This window comes from Phyllopteryx taeniolatus, chromosome 6, assembly GCF_024500385.1.
Source record: "Phyllopteryx taeniolatus isolate TA_2022b chromosome 6, UOR_Ptae_1.2, whole genome shotgun sequence".
Taxonomy (NCBI): Eukaryota; Metazoa; Chordata; class Actinopteri; order Syngnathiformes; family Syngnathidae; genus Phyllopteryx; species Phyllopteryx taeniolatus.
The window spans coordinates 24080139-24096004 of record NC_084507.1 but is presented as its reverse complement, the minus strand read 5'-3'; the positions used below and the strand labels follow the sequence as shown (position 1 = coordinate 24096004).

At 42.9% G+C, this 15866-nt stretch overlaps 1 protein-coding gene across 4 annotated transcripts in view; it reads right to left on the bottom strand.

The window, feature by feature from the left end:
- ascc3 (activating signal cointegrator 1 complex subunit 3) overlaps nt 1–15866 on the bottom strand; it is a 116979-nt gene that overhangs the window by 10829 nt on the left and 90284 nt on the right. For 2 of the 4 annotated variants that reach the window (XM_061775442.1, XM_061775443.1), the window contains exons 31-36: nt 10863–11000; nt 8035–8155; nt 7592–7724; nt 7128–7253; nt 3060–3171; nt 2852–2986 (exon numbers count right to left, since the gene is read on the bottom strand). In XM_061775442.1, the coding sequence (XP_061631426.1) occupies nt 2852–2986; nt 3060–3171; nt 7128–7253; nt 7592–7724; nt 8035–8155; nt 10863–11000 (765 nt within the window). The remainder of the gene's footprint in view (nt 1–2851; nt 2987–3059; nt 3172–7127; nt 7254–7591; nt 7725–8034; nt 8156–10862; nt 11001–15866) is intronic. The other 2 variants (XM_061775445.1, XM_061775444.1) reach the window with 2 other exon arrangements.

Sequence of the window (15866 nt, the reverse complement as noted above, 5' to 3'; positions counted from 1 at the left end):
GGTCGGCCGGTGGTTTTGTCGCAATGCAAAATTTGAATCTCCGTTGCAGTTTACATTCAATCAAAATGCACACAAGCGTTCCCCTACGGCGAAAAAGCATTTCCGGTTTTGCGCGTTGCCTCGGCTCGAGCCTGATAAATAGCACGTAAAGCATCAAATGTTGTTTAACATCAATGCTAAACTATATTCATCATGTATGATGTGCCTGTCGATGAAAAAGCATAGCTCGTGATCAGAACGTGTGCAAAGTAGATCCCTCGCTCGGCACGTTAAAAAAATGAATGCGGCCGGCAGCTTCCTCGCAAATAGTGTTTTGGCTTTTGTTCATCTTTTTTCTGAAATGTAAAAGTGCCTCACAAATTGTTAGATTGTTTTGTACTTCCAGGCCACCATGCTCATGTGTTTTGTTTCGTTTCGAGCAGTCTTGTTCTAAAGATGCACAGCCACGCACACCTTCACTAGTTCCAGTTTAACTTCGGCTAATATAGTTGCATCAACAGACTCTAAATTGATTTGCACAATATGCAAAGGGGCGTATTTGCCGAAGCAACCTTCACTTGTGTTTGGGATGTAATAGTTTCTAAAAACGTAACTATGAATTGAAATCGTCCACGCATTCCCGAGTTCGATGTTTTTATGGCGAGAGGCCTGAAATCAGGTCATTTGCAATTCTCGAGCTTGTCGAGCTTACGTCACTGGCGAAGATCTGCTCTGAGCCAGCGCTGGACACATAAAACCAGATCAAAAGTGGGTCTTCGACACGGAGGCGGTCTTAACCAAATATGGACAGATCGGATACAAAACTGGGTCAAACAGAAGTAGCTGTCAGAGGGGGCTTTTCTGGACACCACAATGTTTTTTTTTTAAATGAAATTTACAACTTTATACGAAGTCCATGTTAGAGAGTCAATCTATGGAGGTCTAAATAGCCAAAATATGGGACCTTGAACAAGTTGACCTCTACTTACATTTGCATAGGAAAACAAATTTTGCTCACAATTTTGTTGTTTGATGCAGCTTATCCTCCCCAAGGATCACACTATCATCAATGGGAAATGTTATCATCGCAGGACAATTACAAGTACAATAAGGTGCTTGAAGAAGAACAACATCACGAGGGAGCTTCTGCTGAGGTGCAGTGTGTGCGTGGTTCATTCGTGACCAGACTGCAGCAATTAGCGAGAAGACAGTAAGTGCTGTGTCAGAAGCAAACAGAAAGGAACGCGAGTGCAGCAGCGGTGTAGTCGGTAGGCGAGAGGGGGCTTGGTCGCATTAGGCCCTGTTCACACAAAATAACTTGGATTTCTTTTTTGTTTTGGGAAATATCCCTTTCCACACGAAAATATTTAGAGGAGCCATTATGTGTTTTCTCCCCACAATTTATTAACGTTCCTCGGTGTCTAAATAAAAGGTCGATGACATGCTTAGATCAAAATACTCCAAGGACAAAGAATTAAAGGACACTTAACATGTTTTTGGAGGGTGTTTCTGTTCGAGCCAACGCACAGCGCAGATTTTCTTCCAAGAAGACCGAGGGCGGAACTAAGAGGCTGCTTGTTCTCAAGCAACGATTGTAATTTCACTCCTGCAGGTAGAACTTCAGCACCAAGCCGCCCAAATACACTTAGTGTGTGGAACCGTCTACATGCCAAACACAAATAACGCGACCCCCATTTGAACAATTTAGCTGCACATCTGAGTATGTGTCATGCCAATAATTGTTTTTGCTCATGCTAATCTGTGCAAACACTGCAGCTCTGCTTAACTTTTCACTTGGGACATGATATTGCTTCCCTGTAATAGATAATAGATAGCGCTACAGTTTTTCATTTTGTAATGTGTTCAAATATTGAGTGGAATTGACTTTGGCCATCACAATGCAATGAGAACACCGTATGGAAAAGTCTCGTTACTTCTTGTTAATGTATTTGGGTTACAGGTGGATGGCAATCACTTTGCATGTCCTACGTTTGTAAATACGTAGGGAACATGTAAAAACCGTGACAAGGCGTCAGCAGTCTTGCACACCCGAGTTTAGTTTTGCTTTCTAGAGGCACTCGTAAATGGAGCTAGGAACATACACCGCCATCCAAATCATGACGCAAATGATAGATTTTTGTATTTTTCCAAATAGTTCAAATACAAATGAAGGTCGGCATAACTTTCAAGTCATCAAGTGTCAGAATATAATTCGGATGTCTTTGAACAAACCTCCCAATGATGATAGTATTTTTTTTTAAATAAAAAACTCAAAAATTCCCAATTATTACGTGCAACATAGTTTCAAAACATTTGATAGGTTTCATTCATTCCTCGTGCGAGAGGCGGGGTACACCCTGAACCGGTCGCCAGCCAATCGCAGGGCACATAGAAACAAACAATCATTGGCACTCACATTCACACCTACGGGCAATTTACAGTCTTCAATCAACCTAGCACGCATGTTTTTGGGATGTGGGAGGAAAGCGGAGTGCCCGGAGAAAACGCACGCAGGCACGGGGAGAACATGCAAACTCCACACAGGCGGGATTTGAACCCCGGTCCTCAGAACTGTGAGGCAGATGTGCTAACCAGTCGTCCACCGTGCCGCCTGATAGGTTTCAAAGAACTGAAAGAGTCATTTCTTGAATTTGCACCATTAGGAGGTCATTTACTGAAATCAAAAGCTATTTCAATCAAAAACACAAGTTACATTATGATGGATGGATGGATGGATGGTACAGGTATCCCATGGTTAGGTCCATACCTCGGTTTTTGGGCCACGGTTCAGGACAATTTCAGACGGTAAAAATGGACAGAAAAAAACACACAAACAAAGATCTACGCTATGCACTGGATTTCACATACTCACTGTCAAAATGGAAAGAATCTCGTGGACGGGAAGTTCAGCTCTCAGTCTTTCTTTAAACAAGCGGATGGTCTGGTGCTTCAGGTAGTAATATGATGCAATGCGACCATAACTCAAAGGTTCAATCGTCCGGTCATCCTTGAGCATCCGAGAAATTGCGTAAGTCAAACAGAAAATGCACACAACGGTATTACTCAACAAAAGCAGACACCTCTTTTATTTCAATGCAGTAGGAGCACCGCAAGTCCCGTAGGCTCCTTTCCACCAGGCCGGAGAGATACTTGTTCATGGAATCGTGACTGATGTTTTCCAAGCTGTAGTAACTGAGCACAGACAAAGAAAAGTCCTTGAAGACCATTTCTATTCGTCCCACAACTGGGAAATATTTTTGGGGATAAGCTGTCTTTCTTGCGCTTTCAAATTCTGTTCCCATGTACGAAACTTGGAAATTCGAGGCATTAGAAGGACGAGTAAGGAAGAGAAAGAACCCTTAGATGTGTGAAGGGTAATTTTGCTCAGCAAAAAAGTCTGATACTACTATCTGGGCATTACAAAACAACTCCACTGGAAACAAGTCTGTATACACTTTACAGAAGAAAATAGCCATCTGAAAGGAAAATGAACAGTCTTCCCAGAAAATGACTCAAACGCTGTCCCAAACAGGTTCCATACTGGCAAAGCCATGTAAGAGTTGCCATATGAGGCTTAGCCAAAGCATATTTCAAGACAATTCTCACGAGGTCACGATTGTGCGCAATGCGTCAAATGAAAGAGAAAATAGTACGATACCTTATGGAAAGTCAGTAGGTAGGTAGTAAACAAGGAATTGTAAACAAAAACCAGCTCTTTTCTTTTAAGGTTATTCTCAAAACCTGATCATTCTTCCATCTTAAGTAGTGAAGTCTTGACCCTTGTGCCCTTCTCAAATGTAATACTCTTTGGACACCTTTCGCAAAATGAAAAACACACCAACAAACTCCAATACAAATCATCATCATATGTCAATATTTCAGTAGTCATTTTGAGCAAAAGCCCTCATGCATACACTATATTGCCAAAAGTATTCGCTCACCTGCCTTGACTCAGATGTGAATTTAAGTGACATCCCAGTCTTAATCCATAGCGTTAAATATGACATCGGTCCACCCTCCCTCTGCAATTATACAGTGGGACAAAAAAGCATTTAGTCAGCCAACAAAAAAGATTTTCATCGTAGGTAAACCTCACCTATGACAGACAAAATGAGAAAAGAAAAATCAATCCTGAAGAGCACATTGTCTGATTTTGAAAGAATTGATTCACAAATTATGGTGGAAAGGAAGTATTTGGTCACCTACAAACAAGCAAGGTTTCTGGTTCTCACATACCTGAAACTTCTCTAAGAGGCTGTATGTACCTGTATTAATGGTACCTGTTTCAACTCATTATCAGTATAAAAGACACCTGTCCACAACCTCAAACAGTCACACTCCAAACTCCACTACGGGCAAGACCAAAGAGTTGTCCAAGGACACCAGAACCACAATTGTAGACCTGCACCAGGCTGGGAAGACGGAATCTTCAATAGGTAAGCACCTTGGTGTGAAGAAATCAACTGTGGGAGCAATTATTAGAAAATGGAAGACATACACGACCACTGATAATCTCCCTCGATCTGGGGCTCCACGCAAGATCTCACCCCGTGGGGTCAAAATGATCACAAGAACAGCGAGCAAAAATCCCAGAACCACCTAGTGAATGACCTGCAGAGAGCTGCGACCAAAGTAACAAAGGCTACCATCAATAACACACGACACCGCCGGGGACTCAAATCCTGCAGTGCCAGACCTGTCCCCCTGCTTAAGCCAGTACATGTCCAAGCACGTCTGAAGTTTGGGACGAAGAGCATTTGGATGATCCAGAAGAGGATTGGGAGAATGTCATATGGTCAGATGAAACCAAAATAACTAGTCGTGTTTGGAGGAAAAAGAATGCTGAGTTGCTTCCAAAGAACACCATACCTACTGTGAAAAATGGGGGTGCCCAAACATCATGCTTTGGGGCTGTTTTGCTGCAAAGGGACCAGGACGACTGATCCGTGTAAAGGAAAGAACGAATGGGGCCATGTATCGTGAGATTTTGAGTGAAAACCTCCTTCCATCAGCAAGGGCATTGAAGATGAAATGTGGCTGGGTCTTTCAGCATGAGAATGATCCCAAACACACCACCCGGGCAACCAAGGTGTGGTTTCATAAGAAGCATTTCAAGGTCCTGGAGTGGCCTAGCCAGTCTCCAGATCTCAACCCCAGTCTGTGTTGCCCAGCGACAGCCCCAAAACATCACTGCTGTAGAGGAGATGGGCCAAAAGACCAGCAACTGTGTGTGAAAACCTTGAAGACTTACAGAAAACGTTTGACCTCTGTCATTGCCAACAAAGGGTATATATCAAAGTATTGAGATGAACTTTTGTTATTGACCAAACACTTATTTTCCACCATAATTTGCTAATAAATTCTTTAAATATCAATGTGATTTTCTGGATTTTTTTCTCATTTTGTCTCTCATAGGTGAGGTATACCTACGATGAAAATTACAGGCCTCTCTCATCTTTTTCAGTGTGAGAATTTACACAGTTGGTGGCTGACTAAACACTTTTTTGCACCACTGTAACATCTTAAACTCTTCTGTTGTGGAAAGGCTTTCCACAAGGCATAGGAGTGTATGGGAATTTATGAGCATTTTCCCAGAAGCGCATTTGTGAGGTTACAGTGAGAAGGCCTTGCTCTCAGTCATCCAAAAGTGCTCTACATCTTTGAGGTCAGGATTGTGCAGGCCAGTCAAGTTCATCCACATCAAACTCTCTCAACTGTGTCTCTATGAACTTTTGACTTGTGCACTGATGCACAGTCATGTCGGAACAAAAAGGGACCGCCACCAAACTGTTCCGACAAAAGTTTGAAATGTCCAAAATATTAGCCCCTGATCTCCAGCGAAGGGAATTCTGAATGCTTCAGCATACCAAGAGATTTTGGACAGTCAAGCAGTTTGGGTATTACCCCTTCCTGTTGCAACATGTCTGTGCACCAGTGCACAAGGCAAGGTCCATAAAGACATGGATGAAAAAAATTGGTATGGATGAACTTGTACAGCGTCCTCTGCCCTCAACCTAAGATACCGATAACACCTTGGAGTTGATTTTGAGTGGACAATGAGCCAGACCTTCTCGTCCACAAACATGCTCCTGGAAGAATGGGCAAAAATTCCCATAACCTCACGATTAAACCTTGTTGAAAGCCTTCCCACAAGAGTTGCTGTTAAAGCTGCAAAGGGTAGACAAACATCATATTAAACCATATGGATTTGGAATGGGATATCATTTCAAATCATACGTGAGCCAAGGCAGGTGAGCAAATACTTTTGGCAATGTAGTGTATATTGATGTATGGTGATTGATTCAAAAGCTGTGTTTTGTACATGTACACACATGGACAAAATTGTTGGTCAAAGAAAAACCAACAGTGGTCACAGAAATAACTCGAATCTGACAAATGAACCGAAGAAAATCATGGTGATAAGTAATCAATGAAAATCAGACACTGCTTTGGAATCAATCATCTGACACGCGCGCGAGCGCACACACAAATGCACTGAGGTCACTAGGCAGAAGAACAGAAGAACAGAAGAAAGATGACGTCCCCAGTCCACTGGAGGGGCTTTCAAAGCCTTCCTCGGGGGTTCAGCATCAGTTTTCATAATTGTGATTAAAATGCGTGTTCAAATATGTGTTAATGCTCCCACTTTGACAGATCTCACAAAAAAGTGTTGGTGGTTTCCGGGCACTTCAACATGAAAATGGTGGCCCATATTATGAATTTTTCTTTGATTTGATGTTCATGCTCTGATTTTGAAAATAAAACTACAAGTCTGAAGTAGTTTTTCTCAATGAGTACTTTCTTATTCTAACTCTAGTAAATATTTGGAGGACTACTTTTGACATGACTTGAGACATTGTTATTCTCAAGTAAAAGTCCTCGAACGAGTACAATATTTGGCTACTCCACCGACCGCTGCGCATGATTCATGTTTTCTCAAAACCACAGACCTACTCAAGACCATAAAAGGAGTAAGAAAATCCTGTGCACACATAAATCTTCTCAAGCCACTTAGTTTGCAAGAATACAAAAGGGCTTTAAACGTTGGAATTCAACAATTCGAAACCTTTACGATTTGGAAAGATTCTTTCAGTTTGAGGCGCAATTGAAGCTACGAATGTCGCAAATGATACGTGTAACAACCTAACCTGGGGTTCATCACCAGTCGTCTGAAAAAGTAAGTCCAGGTGATGTAGTCCATTGCATCTTGCTTGGAAGAGATGGTCCCTGCAGCTATCTCTGCATTCAGATGGTCTGACAGCACGCTGAGGAGGCTACGGATACAACAGTCACTCAAGCTCTCCATTTGACAAAAAGAAGAAATCATTTGAAGAACGAAGGCCTTACAATGTGTTGCATATCAAATGTTTGCCTCAAATTGTCAAAACTCCAGATACGATGCTTCATATGTGACATTTATTTACTTGGAAACTATAATGCTTTCCCACATCCATTTCTCCAGAACATTCAAATGTCCATTTAACATGGAAAACGTAATCAGGTCATCAAATCATCATTTCGGACTCTTTTCTTGAATTGTCGGAGAAATGCCAATCGAGTAATACAACGATTCCCTACATTTTAGGGCAACGGAATCCCTTCCCGCACTGACCTGGACTCAACAGGGAAAGGCTCATAGAGGAATTTCTTGTAGAAATCTTTTTTGATGTCATGCACAAGAATAACTGCTTTGCCCTGGTCATCAAACTGAGGTCGACCTGCTCGCCCCATCATCTGCAAAACATCTACAGAGATACATTGATGAATGGGTCTATATTTCAATTCCACATACACAATATTATGCTTGCTTGTTCCAAATAGCAATTGCCGAGTTCACTCTCTTGTCTGTAAGGCCCTAATACTCCCCAATAGAAAAAAAAAGAAGATGAGCAGTCTAATGCCATTTTTTGTTCTAAATGACACAACACTTGGTGTCTCAACGGTTTACATCAAGCACACTCACTTTTTTATCGTGGCATGTCATTACCCATTTTCTTTGACTTGAAAGGACCTGAGCTTTATGCAAGGCTGACAAACTTCGCAAGGAATCGATACCTGTAATGGGGTAGTCAACATATCGTCTGGTCTTTCCATCATAGTATTCCGTTCCTTTGACGACCACCAGATGAGCAGGGAAGTTTACTCCCCAAGCCAGAGTGCTTGTGGCAATCAAAACCTGAGAATACACACAGCTGAGATCAGTTGACCATTGTTCAATCACCACATTTATCTCAGAAAAGAAATATAGTCCCCTCAGAAAGTATTGGAAAAGTGAGGGACAATTCATATGTTTTGGTAGACTGACATTTGGGTTTGATTGCTGATTCGAAACAACAAATAGCACTGAATGTCTTCGCTCAAATATACTCAGACACCTGTCAAAGGCATCTCCGACAACCTCCAGAGGGCAGGAGTGAAGGTATCATAATCTAACTTTTGTTCCCACAAGTCAAGAACAAAAGTACAGAGGTCACATGAGAAGTTGCAAATCACACAGCAAGAAGAATAGGACAGCCGGGCTGTGCAACCAATTTCCACATTCGGCAAAACGGGATGAAGCACTTCCTGGTTCAAGTCACTAGCGGAGGTCTATGGCAGGAGACCAAATCATAGCACCTGTAGAAATATTGAATGTGTAAAATGTCATTTCTTAAAACTCATTCACTGCCAGCCTTCCCAGTTAAAAATGGATATTTGACTTCTAAAGCCGTCAATGGCAGTGAATGCGAATGACCGTATATGATGTTTCGGCTTTGTTTGTGTTTTATATATAGCATACTGTATATTCATTTGGAAAAATATATACATGTACTAAACCTTTGCACGAACACACCAGCGATAAAGAACACAATATTCTAGCAAGCTCTGGTTCAAACCATCATGTAATCAGCACGTCGTTATCACTGCACAGACAGGAAATCCGCTACCCTGTTTTTTGGTGTGGTTGCGTGATGTTCCACACAACCCGCATTTGCAGGTAAAATTCTGGGACGACGTTTAATGAACTGATCACATGAAGAATAGCCTCTATCAAAATGAGGGAAAGGCTAATGTATGGAGAAAGAAAGAAGCTCATTTGTCAAACTCAGCGGATGTCATGGCCTGGACTTACTAACACATGACGGCAGCAGAAACAGGAATATATACAGTAAGTTTACAGCAAACTGAAATACAAACCAAATCAAACTGATTGGGAGAGCGTTCGTGCTGCAGCAAGCTAACAATGACCCAAAACACTCAGAACAACAAATGGAAGAAGTATCAAATCTTAAACCGGCCGTGTCAATCTGTAGACTGTTGCACAGTGGTTCTCAAACTTTTTACACCAAGCAACACCTAAAAAATACTTAGCTCCCCAAGTACCACCGCATTGACAAAAATGTAAATACAATAGCATAGTAGGCCTAAGTGTTCATCAAACACGAGGCAGAGGTTTTTATTCTTAAAAAGTATATTCATTGTTATTATAAGGAGCCTTCCATCTTAACAATGGGGAGGCATTAACATCGCTGCCGAAGGAAGAGCCCAGACCTTCTGTGCCGGACCCACTTATCTCGACATAAATCTGGATAGGTCATTCACATTCCGCCAAGACCTGGAATCACTGCGCAAACATTTGACAACACATGTAGGGCTCATATGCCGATAAGTGGGATCTGAATGGAGTCCTGGTGCCCCAAAATTATGTCCAGGTACCCTGGCCTTAGTCCACTCCGCTGCCAGATACTGCACCCGTTTGGTGTGGCAGTACTCACACTCCCCTCATTGACAGTCCTATTAATAAGGCTTTGTGCATAGTGACCGGATGCCTGCGCCCCACTCCAATGGACAACTTGTTTTGTCTGGTAGGCATCCAACCATCTGAGCTCCGCCGCAAAAGGGCCACACGGTCTCTGGCTTGCCGCACACAAGAGCCTGAACAATTGCTTCATGATAGGCTCGTCTTCACCTGCGACAGCGACAACTTCAATCGGGACACCCCACAGACATTCCTACAGCTTCTTCCCTCTTGCCATTAACTTCTCAGCTAACTTACAATGACATTGTAACATGCTGCCAATTTTGACTTCAAATTGTCGTCACATCACTGTCGGGCCTCGTCGTCTCGTCACTCTTCACTATTTGCATATCTGTTGTTGACCAATACTGTCCACTCATGTACTTGAGAATTATCTGCACCATTTGCGCAATTGTCACTGTATCAGATTATCGCTCCATTAGTCATTTCAAACTGCTTTGAACTCTGCATCATTTGCAAAACTGTCAAATGGAAAAAATCAAATGGAAAAAACTATCAGCATTACCATCTAACCGGTAACCTTTCATTGCTCAGTGACTCTCCGTACTGTGTTTTATGTTTTTATGTCTCAAATGGTATTTTTTGTCAAATGGCTGTTGTTGTCGTACTAGAGCGGCTCCAACTACCGGAGACAAATTCCTCGTGTGCTTTTGACATACTTGATGAAGATGATTCTGATTTTCAGCGTTTTATCAGATCCAGATGTAAGTACCTGAAATGGAATCTAAAATATTCATCAATTGTATCACATTCATATTTATGTCAAACCCAAATGTTTTCAGTCTACAGTGAAAATAAAAAGCAAAAATATTCTGCCCATATTTTGTGGGTGGGAACGTATACTGCTGTCTTTTCCGTAGTAGTACTTGCGTACATTCAATTTCCACTTTCCCAGTTTGACGATTGCTATTGTTCTTATTACCAGTGATACCAATGTGTACTTCACCTCCCATGTCCCTTGAAGCTTTCTAGATATTTTGTCTTATTATTACGTCTAAATGTGGCATCAATTAGCTATCCTTCAGCCAATCGTTTCGAGCAACTACATTATACAGAATTTTCACGTCAAGCTTGGTGCATGTACCTGGATCTTGCAATTGACAAACAGTTCCTCCACAGTTTTTCTGTCTCGCTCATGCAGGCCAGCGTGATGCATCCCGATTCCAAATGCCAAAGTTAGCTTCAAGTTCGAATCCCGTACTGTGGCAATGATGTCCTCGATCTACAGATAGACCAAAGGAAAGTCACAAAGTCAGAATGAAGTCTATTTTGATGTCTTTCATTCACCCGAGATAAGGTTGGTCGAATTGAAAGTCAACCGTCAACTTTGCTTTCAATGTACTTGCACAGAATAAAGAACAGAGGTGACATGAAAAACAAAACAGGGTCCGAAATAACCGGTATAGCATCGCTAAAAGCGCCGTAAAATGAGGTCTTTAGCGATCCATTCCTCAATTTCCATTGCTACAATATGCAATGCATATTTCTAAAGTTTATATGAAGTACAACCTTTTTCTGAGTGGTCAGCAGCTCTCAAAACAAAGATCGAACCGTTTAATTCTCGTAATTGGAAGAGAAGAGCGTCGACTGATAACAGAAATGAAAACTGTGTGGCTGGCAGAGGGAACGAGCTCGGCGATTGCTGAGCAGAGCTATCAAATGTCAGGGAACGTCAGTATTTTGTTATGAAAATCACCTGAGTGCTGACTCGTTCCGGCCATAATACTGAGTATACATTTCTTCAATGAATTTGATGAAATAAACACGACCTTGTAAAAACAAAAAACAAAAAAATGGCAAGTCCACATTGAACAGTCACCCAATCTCCCTGCGTTCCGGGTACCACCACCGGTGAATGCTGGGTGCATCCCATTTTATTACGCCTCCTGGCTACCGAACCTCAAGAGGCGAAACGTCTCTTCGCGTCCGGTGTTAACGCATTATAAGTCACAAATCTTGACCTCCATGGCACCAAGGGAGGACGAGGGGGAAGAACATTAACCAGCGAGGTACCCATCTGTCCTTTTTCCCATCGTTCATCTCCCGTGCTTTGCGTATACGCATCCTGTTTCCTTCACAGCCCCCCGGACAATCGGAAACCACAGACTCATGAGCAATATGCAGGGTTGCTACAAAAGGATTTCTGCTTTCACACAAGACAAAAATGATCTCGATACAAAATATGCCTCCACATATGGAGTGAAGTGTTTTAAAATTGAGGGTAGAAAAGCGTAAAATTCGACAGTGATTTAGTACTGAGTAGAACCTTTATTCAAATTACTGCCTAAAATAGCATTTTGAGAAAATTGATACACAAATCTCAGCAATTGCTATACAAACATTTTTTTGGAAGGCAATAAATGCTATACAAATATCTTTGAGTATTTCGGACCCTGCAAAATTAAGGCTTGTTTATGTACAGTGAACTTGGAAAGTTTTCACAGTGCTTCGCTATGATCACATTTTGTATTATTTTTATTCCAAAATGTAACACGTTTTCCCCCTCAAAAATCCTATCCCCATAACACGTAAAACGTTTTTTTGCACATTAAAAATAAAAACTCATAAATCACAGCCATTTACTAAAATCATTAAGTTCATTTTTTCCACATTAATGTACACACAGCACCCCATATTGACAGAAGAAAAATGGAATTGTTGAAATATTTGCACATTTATTAAAAAAGACAACGTGAAATACCACACAGCCGTAAGTATTCAGACCCTTTGCTCAGTATTGAGTAGAAGCACCCTCTGGAGCTAATACAGCCACGTGTGTTTTTGGGAATGGTGCACATACCTGGAGTTGGGGGTCATCTGCCATTCCTCCTTGCAGATCCTCTCCAGTTCTGTCAGGTTGGATGGTGAACATTGGTGGGCAGCCATTTTCAGGTCTTTCCAGAGATGCTCAATTGGGGTTAAGTCAGGGCTCTGGCTCGGGCATTCAAAAACAGTCACGAAGTTGTTCTGAAGCCACTCCTTTGGTTTTTTAGCTGTGTGCTTAGGGTCATTGTCTTTTTTGAAGGTGAACCTTCGGCCCAGTCTGAGGTTCTGAGCAGTCTGGAGAAGGTTTTCGTCCAGGATATACCTGTACTTGGCCGCATTGATCTTTTCTTCGACTGCAACCAGTCTCCCTGTCCCCGCAGCTGCAAAACACCCCCACAGCGTGATGCTGCCACCACCATGCTTCACTGTTCTGTTGGGACTGTATTGGACAGGTGATGAGCAGTGCCTGGTTTTCTCCGCACATGCCACTTAGAATTAAGGCCAACAATTTCTATCTTGGTCTCATCAGACCGGAGAATCTTATTTCTTACCATGTTGGAGTCCTTCAGGTGCTTTCATGTGTCTTGCACTGAGGAGAGGCGTCCGTCGGGCCACTCTGCCATAAAGCCAAAACTGGTGGAGGGCGGCAGTGATGGTTGACTTTCTAGAACTTTCTCCCATCTCCCGACTGCCTCTCTGGAGCTCAGCCACAGTGATCTTTGGGTTCTTCTTTACCTCTCTCACCAAGGCTCTTCTCCCCAATTGCTCAGTTTGGCCGGACGGCCAGCTCTAGGAAGGGTTCTGGTCGTCCCAAACATCTTCCATTTTAGGATAATGGAGGCCACTGTGCTCTTAGAAACCTTAAGTGCAGCAGAAATATTTTTGTAACCTGATCTGTGCCTTGCTACAATTCTGTCTCTGATCTCTTCAGGCAGTTCCTTTGACCACATGATTCTCATTTGCTTTGCCATGCACTGTGAGCTGTAAGGTCTTATATAGACAGGGGTGTGGCTTTCCTAATCAAGTCCAATCAGTATCATCAAACACAGCTGGACTCCAATGAAGGTGTAGAAGCATTTTAAGGATGATCAGTAGAAATGGACAGCACCCGAGTTCAATATATGTTCTGTAGTATATAGTGGTAATCATATCTACAGAGCTTCTGGAATGTATTCGCAGCTTATTTTTTTCCACTTTTTGCTACAGCCTTATTCCAAAATGTTTTTGGGTTTTTAAACTTTCCGTAACCACTGTATTTACTGTATGTGGTTTCACCGTTATAACTCGCCTCTTTGTCTACATTGTTGGGACAGTTACAAGGTCTGGCATTGGGCCACTTCTCAAATCTTTGTACACATGGACTGTTGTTAACTAAATGTTAACTCAACATGTTTTGGGGCATTTTCCCCCTTTCATCTCTGCAGATCCTCTCAAGGTCAGTCAGGTTGGATGGGCAGTGTCGATGGACAGCCATTTTTCAGTTTTTCTAGAGATGTTTGATTGGATTCAAGTTCGGGGCTCTGGCTGGGCCATTTAAGAACATTCACAGGCTACTCCTGAAGCCACTCATTTGTTACCTTGGCTGTGTGCTTTGGGTCATTGTCGTGTTGGAAGGTGAATCGACGCCCGAGTCTAAGGTCCAGAGCACTCTAGAGCAAGTTCTCTCGAATAATTTCTTTATATTTGGCAGCTGTCATCTAACCCTCTATGCGGACTAGTCGCCCAGTTCCTGCAGTAGAAAAACAGCCCCACAGCATGATGCTGCCACCACCATGCTTCACAGTAGGGATGGTGTTAGTCAGGTGATGAGCAGTGCCTCTTCTTCTCCAGATATGACGCTCGCAATTCAGGCCCAAAAGTTCTATTTTGGTTTCATCAGACCAGAGAATTTTGTTTCTGCAGGTATGAGAATCCTGTAGGTGCCTTTAGGCAAACTACAAGCGGGCTTCAATGTGCCTTTTAGTGAGATGTGGCTTCCGTTTGGCCATTCTACCGTAAAGGCCCTGATTGGTTGAATGTGTTATGCCTGGATCAGACTACAAGACAAATTTGTTCTTTCCCGATTGAACTATGTCAGACTAACCGCCTTAGTGACCATAAGGTTCTTGTTCACCTCTCTGACCAAGGCCCTTTCTTCCCCGGTTACTCAGCTTTGTCGGACGGCCAGCTCTTGGAAGGGTCCTGGTGGTTCCAAACTTCTTACATTTCTGAATAATCGAGACCACAGTGCTTTTCAGGAACTTGAATGCTGCTGTAATTATGTTGTATCCTTCCCCACATTTGTGCCTTGACATAATCCGGTCTCGGAGGTCTGCAGACAATTCCTTTGACTTCATTGCTTGGTTTCTACTCTGATATGCACTGCCAACTACAAGACCTTATACAGACAGGTGTGTGCCATTCCAAATGATGTTCAATCAACTGAATTTACCACAGGTGGACTCCATTCCAGTTGTAGAAGTATCTCATGGATGATCAGTGGAAATTAGATGCACCTGAGTTTAAGATTGAGTGGGATAGCAAAGGGTGTGTACTTATGTACCTATTATGTTTGAATTTTTATAAATTTACACAAATGTCTGAAAATAAATTTTGACTTTGTCATTATGGGATATTCCTTCCTAGAGCCGTCACCTTATCCCAGTGATCCTAGGAGCTAAGTTGCCTGGGGCTTCATGACCCTGGTAGGGTCACTGATGACAAACAGGTGAGGGACCAGACAAAGCACGCTCAAAGACCCCTTATGATGAGTACAAATATTGGACCTCAATTTTCCTCGCCCGGACGTGGGTCACCGGGGCTCCCCTCTGAAGCCAAGCCTGGAGCTGAGGCTCGAAGTTGAGTAACGGGTCCTGACTGTGCCTATGCACCAAACAGCAGTTCACAGTACCCACCCTTTTTGGAGTCCTTGGAGGTGGTGCCGGAGAGCGCTCGCGATGGGGACTCCATTGTTCTGCTGAGGGACTTCAATGCTCACATGGCCAATGACAGTGAGACCCGGAAGGGCGTGATTGGGAGGAGTTCGGTGTGGCCATGGAGAAAGACTTCAGGACAGCTTTGCGGAAATCCTGGTCAAACATCCGGCATCTCAGGCGGGGGAAGCAGTGCACCATCAACACTGTGTATAGTGGGGATGGGGCACTGCTGACCTCGACTCAGGACGTTGTGAGTCGGTGGGGAGAATACTTTGAAGACCTCCTCAATTCCACTGACACACCTTCCTATGTGGAAGTAGAGTCTGGGGTCTCTGAGGTGGGCTCTCCGATCTCTGGGGTTGAGGCCTCCTCGGTGGCAAGGCCCCAGGGGTGGATGTGATTCACTC